Here is a 7,811-nt window from a genome sequence, read left to right on the forward strand (position 1 = left end):
GAAGGTGAGTGTGTGTCCCCGTCACTTGCAGAGAAACAGAAAAGGAGGGAGACGGAGAGAGAGAAACAGAGAAGGAGAGAGAGAGAGAGAGAGAGAGAGAGAGAGAGAGAGAGAGAGAGAGAGAGGGAGACGGCGAAGCCTACTCCGCCGAAAACGATTCGATTCCCAAGGCCTGCATCAGGACCATCTTCGCCATCGCGAAGAAGCTCTGCGAGCAAATCTTCCAAGGCATCAGCACAGCCATTCAACAACGAGGTGAGACAGAGTGAGGTGAGAGATAGAGACGGAGAAAACAAGATGGAGAAGAGAAGAATGTGAGAATGTGGACCGGGTTAGGTATTATTGGACCTCCTTTAAAACTAAAAAAAAGCACAGGGTCTTAAAGGTATAAAGAGCCCAAATTTGGGTTTTATAATCATTTACTTTAGTTTTAATTCGTATAATTTTTTATATAAATAATATTTTAAACTTATAAGTTAAACGGTTTAAATTATTCCGGAGCAAAAAACAGTTTAAATTATTAAAATACAACATAAAATAGGTCGCATAAAAAAGTTTCCGGATTATAATTATTTAAAAACTCTCTTAGTAGAAATTATAGAATCTCCTCCGTGCTAAAATTGGCAATATTTGCTAAGTCATATGAATATGAAAAATAAAATTAATAGTAACTTATTAAAAAATAAAAGACTGCAAAATACTTTATTAAAAGTGTTTGGTAAACGATGAGTTGTATGAAGAATAAGTGCGCTTGCAGTACAATAATACCCACGTGGCGTGTTCTGACAAATGACACCCGAAGCGTTTAATAAAGCGACCACACTCTGGTAATCAAAACCCTAGAAAATAGTCTCTTCTCGCCCAAATTTCCCCCATGAAATGGGACATGGAAATCGAGGAAATTGAGGCGGTGCTCGAGAAGATTTGGGACCTCCACGATAAGCTCAGCGACGCCATCCACTCAATTTCTCGAGCTCACTTCCTCAACTCTGTCAAATCCCTCAGAAAGTCCGACAAGAAGAAGCCCTACGGAAACGACGCCGTCGTCGATGAGAACCGGACCGGCTTCGTCTACCTCAAGGACTTCCGACTTGACCACGACGATGACTCTGCAATCCATGAGGCCAAGAGCCTCAATGCCATTCGGACTGCGCTCGAGAACCTCGAGGACCAGCTCGAGTTTTTCCATGTAAGTTAATGCCTCTCTAGGGCTTGGTTAGGTTCTGTTTGCTTACTGAGAAAATTAAAAAAATTAAAAACTAATTAAAAAAAAAAAAAAACTGGAGTAAATCAGAAGAATAAGCGACGAAATGTTATTTTTAGGTCTTGTGGTTGAGCTGGCTTAAATTTGGAAAATAGACAGGTAGATTTATGACTGCGCATATAATTAGAATAATGGTTCATCAGGATTTGAATTTTTTAAGACATTTGTTAGGCTTGTTGTTGATGCGTGTAATTTGGCTAGTTTCTGTTTGATTGCTGAGAAAATGGGGAAAGAAAGAGGAAAAGTATAGTAAAGGCAAAAATATATGGTTTGTGCTGTTACAATTTCTAAAATGTTTTTAAATTTCAGTGTCGATCTACCACATCATTCTGGATAAAGTAATTAAAAGCAGTAGTGTTTTTGGCAGAGGCAATTGGAGTTCCAAACATGATCAGAGGAGGCTAGATACTTAGGATTGTATATGGTTTCCATAGAGCAAAAGGAATTATGATAAGTAAGGGATAAGAAAACAAATGGTTGTGAAAGTTGCTGACCATCAGGTAGCCATTGATGGCCAATTATTTAACCTTCTCTTGTTTTGACTGTATATGAGGAGAAGTTTGCATAGGACACACCTGCTAGGCTGTTATGTTATCTATATGAGGCTTAAGGCCAAGTGGTTAGGGGTAGAATCCTTGATTTCAATTGAGTTGAGTGCACTAGGATTAACAACAGAAAATTTTACAAAAGAAATCATGGGTTCCAAAGTTACATAAGTTCTGATTTTGGAGCAAGTACCTTGGAGGCTAAAGATTTATAGGTCCATGTATTATAAGCAATGCTTTGAAAATGGGACCTGTCATTGATACAGGTGCCAGTAGCGTTGCTCTTAAAAGACCAAATCCTCTGTTTATATTACTTTGTGTGGTTGTGCTTATAAAGTTATCTGTTGGATTTCAAATTTGCACTTTGCTAGTTGGCACATTCCAAGGTTGGCTATTTATGTCAATTTGTTTTCTTATAAAGACTGTGCAGGTGCAGCAGCGGGCTGAGAGAGATGCTGCCATTGCACGCTTAGAGCAAAGCCGTATTGTTCTAGCAATGCGATTGTCTGAACACCATGGTAAGAAATACGAAGTTATTGAAGAAGCTCTCGCCTTTGTGGGGGATGTCTGTGATGCAAGTCGCTTAGTTTCTCATGAAAATCTTTATGGTCCTCCAATCAGTCCTTCTGGTGAGAAATTGGACTGTGAAGGGAAGAGGTCTAATGTTTTAATCAAACTTCTCATTTCAAGTATTACTTTTGCTAAGAAAACCCTCAAGTTGGATAATATGGGTGGAATACTTGGGAATGCTGCTTTGGTGGCAGTTAGCATGATTGCCTTGGTGCACCTGCAACAGGTATCTTATAAGGAGCATCCACAGAAGCTGGAAGATAAAATCTACATCAACAGGAATGTTAGAAAAAGTTCCCGGACGGAAGGAACTTCCTCCACTGGTCGTTCTAGCAACTTAGATGTGCTATTAGCCAGGGGTTAAGGCAGAAATCTTAAATTTCTGTAGCAGGGAGTTAAATGATGGCTGGCCATACTGTTACACTATTTCTTCCCACGGAAGTTTGGAGAATTTGGCAAGAGCTTAGAGGTGTGTTCTCTTTCAAACTGTAATTGAGACCAACTATCCTAGATGTTTACAGGTTGTTGGCCTCTTGTGTGTTGTCATTTCAAATTGGTTGTGTATATCCTAGGTGTTTACAGCTTATAAATACTGATATTTACCAATTATTGATGCCTTTTTTAAAAGAAATATTTTTATGAAATTGAGTGTATATCCCAACTCATGATGATCTCGGAATTGTAAATGCCTACTCACTGTTAACTTATCTATAATGAGGTCTCTCTCTCTTGGAACTTATCATGAATAAGTATGTAATCGCGTGGTTACTAGGAGTTATACTGTGTGTACCTCTTGTTTGTGTTAATGGCTTGAAGCCTTGAAGGTGTGGAACTGTGGATGTTTCCTGGAAAGCTTAAACGAAAGAATTACTTGTTTTAACTTTTAAGATATAGATACATGAGGTCACATTGTCTGAGTGAGTAAAAATTATTATACGTGACCTTAACATCAATATTATATGTGACGATATTATATGTGACTGTAACATCGTCGCATGATGTTACCTAATTCATGATGTTACCTAATTCACGTGCTATGGAAGATGGGTTCAGATGGGGTGTGTAAAGCACTTGTCTTCCCTCAAATTTGGGTCAAATTAGGTGGGCTGGATAACAGTGTTTGTGCTACATCCTTTGGCCCATGACCCAATTTGAGATACCCACTGAAACTTGCTCCTTTTGGCCCAGAACAGAACTAATGCCTGCAATTGGGATAGCAATGGTGGTGGAGGAGATGGCTTCCATTTCTATCCCCATTCCGTACCTACATAGCACATGGCAAGTAGTGGGAGTGTCGGGTCATAACTAGAGGACTCTGTAAGAAATGAGAACCCCTTGCGTGGGCCAGCCCCCAAGACTTTGAATTTTAAGAGGGCTGTGCTGTGCATGGGCCAACCCCTGTGAGACTTTTGGACCCTCACCGCGTGACCGTGCGGCAATGAAGGCCATAAATTTATTTTGGTCAACCCAATTTGAACACTGACTATCCTAAAGAAATTTGTGTAGCCAAGCTCACCATTCCACTACATATCACAGCAAGCAGCAAGAAACATAGCCAATTATTTGACAAACTTTAGTGGGTTATTAATGCCCATTCCGCCCCATGCGAAAATTAATTAGAAAGGAAACGTCAGAGTCAAATATATTATGGTTGGATAATGCCAAATTACAAAAGGAATGTCGGAAAGTAATCTATGCTTTAGGCTTTTTGGGGTCTGGCTTAAATATGTTTTTGAGGCAAAACCAAAAAGTTAAAGGGTTTGAACACATAATTAGCCTCATAATTTGCAGCTGTGTAAACACTTTCTTTGACTCCGTATTGGATGCATGACTCAAAAAGCCCGTGTAAAAGAAGCAGAAACAGAAGAAGCAATTTCCCTTTTAGACAAGGTGAAAACATCCTTGTTTTGTCCAACTTTTCTTCCTCTGCCGATCCTTTTGTGATCTCAAATTTGACAACAAAGATTTTGTGTCTTCCTCGCTAGAGAATGTCAACCGAACGAGGTACCAGGTCAACTCGGAAAATAAAGAAAATTGCATTTATGGGAATTTATTTGGTAAATAATACATCAAAATGGTCTTTTCGCTAAACTAAGTAAAAAGATATTTATCTTTTGGGAATGATTCATACACAACTGGCTTTGCATTTCACAAATAAATGGTTAATATTTATATTTGTATGCTTTTTATTGACAAAATGAACAGTGCATATTCAGAAAGTAGTAAGGTGTCTAATTGAAAAAGAATAAAAGAATAGAAAAGTGGTATATATAAGTGTTGTTTTCTGTCTTTCTCCTTCTGAAATGCGGAAGAGTGGAAGTGTCATTTTCATACAGATACTCATAGCTAGACACGTGAAGGCAGGCATGCACATTGTTTATTGCAGACTACAGAGACAATTAAACATATTTGCAAACAAATTATAAATAAAGGCATATATACAATACAAGTCATTCTCAAAACTTTTCGTTGAATTTTTTAACAAGTAATGAATCTTTTGAGAGAGAAATGAAGAATATTGATTTGAGAATCAGTAAATATATATACCCACCTTGTAATAACATGGATGAGATTGAGATTTTGTGATGATACATAAATAAAAAAGACATTGCTTTCCAAAGCTTAATGAGTAATATCTGTCAAAATCAAATCTTCTGCATGGACCATGACACCACCATGCCAAAAGCAGTACATACATAAACTTTAGGCTTAATTATCGATTTACCACCCAAAATTGTAATTCATTCCCACTTTACCACCTGAAAGTTTTTTTGTCCCAGATTACCACCTGTAACTTACATCCGTGTCCCATTTTACCTTGTTCCGTCAACAATTCCGTTAATGCTGACGTGGCGCGCTGGATGTGCGCCACGTGTCACATCTTTTTTGTATTTTTTGATTTTTTTGATTTTTCTATTTTTATAAACTTTGAAAATTAATTAAAAATAGCTCCGAACTTAGAAAAATACACAGAAAATTCCTACCGACTTGTCTTAACTAGTACTAATTTACTATGGGGTCAAAATGCCAATTTTCCCTCTAAAAATTTCCAAAAAATTTGGAAAGTCCAAATTTATTTCTAGAAAATTAAAATACTCTAGACTCTTTGAAAATTCATAGAATAATCTCCCGAACTTCAAAAAATATGAGGTCTGCATCGTTAGTCTTCTAAAAACTAACAATACCTTTCTCATGAACACTTGCTACCCAAAAGACCTCTCGGTCTTAGAGAAAAATAAAATTCTCTATAAAATAAATTCTAGAAAAATTCTAAAATTTCTGTAAATTCTCGAAATAATTTTCTAAAACAAGCTTTTGGTAATTTTTCAAAATATTTTTGAGAATTTGTCCAAGAGTTTACGAAAATTCTAGAATTTTTTCTAGAATTTATTTAATAGGAAAGTTTATTTTAATTTTTTAGAGGAAAGTATAAATTTTGTATTTTTCTGAGTTCAGAGCTATTTTTAATTAATTTTCAAAGTTTATAAAAAAAAAAAAAGCGAAAAAAAAAAAAGATGTGACACGTGGCGCCCATCTAGCGCGCCACGTCAGCATTAACGGCCAGATCGTCAGCATTAACGGAATTGTTGACGGAACAAGGTAAAATGGGACACGGATGTAAGTTACAGGTGGTAATCTGGAACAAAAAAACTTTCAGGTGGTAAAGTGGGAATGAGTTACAGTTTTGGATGGTAAATCGATAATTAAACCTAAACTTTAAGGTATAAAAACTTGTTAAAATACTATGCAGAGAATGAGAAATATATCTTATATACACAAATATTTTCTCTAGCTCCCCTCCCATAAGGCCATAAGGCCCATAACCAATTAAGTATCGTTGTCGGTAGATGAAATTTGAGAGTCCTCTCCTCTGGTGGGGCCATGAATGTTTGTGCCGGTGCCACGTGTCACATGAAAAGCCCAGCTGACTCTTCATGCAGTTGCCACGTAGACAATTTCTCAAAGCTGTGAGAGAGAGAGAGAGAGAGAGAGAGAGAGAGAGAGTGGCAATTGGGGTGCAGCTAGTGCAGAGACCCCATACAAATTTTCACGTGTTAGCCACCCCATTTGTCTTGTTGGGCCGTCAGGGCCCACTTGATTTCGAAACAAAGCCTTACATAGAAAGATGCTATTAATTTAATTGACCAAAAAAAAGGATGGATGGTATTGGATTGGACGGTTGCCGTACAGGAGAACGTGGGTGGATCAGGAACGACCATGATTCGTCGACCTTTGATACTTGATAGGAGCCTTCAGCTAAAAGCTCATCATTGCCACTAATTAAGCATTACTTGGTGGAAGTTCCATTTGCTCCAATGCTCCAATCCAATCAAACCTATCGGGTATTCGGGTGGGTCGGACTCCTCCGAGCTTCAATTTTATGATATTGTGGTAATTGATTCATCAGTTTCATGAACAGTGAACCATGAAATTGTGGTAATTGATTCAAAATTTGTCTCTCATATGAACAATATATATAACATTGTCTGTTTTTTCTTTTATAATTTTATCCAACAAAAATTTGAAAGTTTAAAAGTTATTGGAAATGAAACATATCCCAATGCGCGCATGTAGCCTATTCCTAAAACGAAATTATATTTATAGGGTGGGCTCTCTGATACCCAAGTGGAGGTGGGGACCAGCCTAGTAGGAAGGGAAACAAAGAAAGCAAGCATTAATACAAAGTATGCAAAACAAGCCCAGGTGTTGTCTTTCTTCATTAATTTGTTTGTTCTACACTTCTACTCTTACAAGTTACAATACTTGTAAACAAAACACTGAGAAACCCACTTGCATTTGCAATTTTACATATACACACCAAAAGCATATATTACCATGCAAATATGCAACTTGTCTCTGACATGTTCAACTGCTCTCTCTCTCTCTCTCTCTCTCTCTTTCTGCTCCAGCTTCCTTTAAGCCTGCCACTTTTGCCTCCCTAAGCTAGCTTCAACAATTAGCCTCTCCCTACTCTACTACCCCTAATTTCACTAGCTTACCATAATTTACTTAATTAAAAAGTAATTTTCAATTCACTAAATGAAACAAATTTCAAGTTTCAAATAATAAAAATTAGCATCCAAGTAGTCGATTTTTTTTCTTTTTTTTTTTTAATCTTGAATTACTGGTTCTTTGTGCATCTGCCAAAAAACGTTCCATATAATTTTTGGTTTTTGTTTGTGGGAAAATCCACATCTATCCGAACAGCCAATCACGGCTCGACACGTGGCTGGTCAACACCCACCTCGGAGTTGACTCTCAGTGGTCAAACTTTGACCTCCACATCATCACAGATCAGCATTTCCTCTGCCAGCTCAGACCGAGTTTCTACGCCGGGCCCACCATGTTCGGTCCGAGCCGAACCGATGATCTTCCAAGGGATCGAGTGTCCATCTTCCCACGATCATCCCGGTTCGGCTCGGCTCGGCACA

The 7,811-nt window shown here is 37.8% G+C and overlaps 1 protein-coding gene across 2 annotated transcripts; it reads left to right on the top strand.

Moving 5' to 3' along the window:
* The first annotated feature begins 800 nt into the window (after nt 1-800).
* On the top strand, nt 801-3,044 carry PDV1 (plastid division1). Of its 2 annotated transcripts, none has more exons than XM_086237458.1 (2): nt 801-1,189; nt 2,231-3,044. In XM_086237458.1, the coding sequence occupies exons 1-2, from the start codon at nt 875-877 to the stop codon at nt 2,741-2,743; spliced, it is 828 nt and encodes a 275-aa protein (XP_086093584.1). In that variant the 5' UTR covers nt 801-874; the 3' UTR covers nt 2,744-3,044. The 2 variants fall into 2 exon arrangements, with proteins under 2 accessions (XP_086093584.1, XP_086093585.1); XM_086237459.1 differs by having other exon boundaries at nt 2,240-3,044.
* Nucleotides 3,045-7,811: the final 4,767 nt, after the last annotated feature.

Source organism: Dryas octopetala, chromosome 3 (assembly GCF_963921425.1).
Source record: "Dryas octopetala chromosome 3, drDryOcto1.1, whole genome shotgun sequence".
NCBI classification, from domain to species: Eukaryota; Viridiplantae; Streptophyta; class Magnoliopsida; order Rosales; family Rosaceae; genus Dryas; species Dryas octopetala.

Excerpts from the sequence above, each read along its gene's own strand:
- PDV1 (XM_086237458.1), top strand. The coding sequence starts at position 875 with ATGAAATGGGACATGGAAATCGAGGAAATTGAGGCGGTGCTCGAGAAG. Across the intron at positions 1,190-2,230 it reads ACCAGCTCGAGTTTTTCCAT|ACTGTGCAGGTGCAGCAGCG; the intron begins GTAAGTTAATGC and ends TTTCTTATAAAG.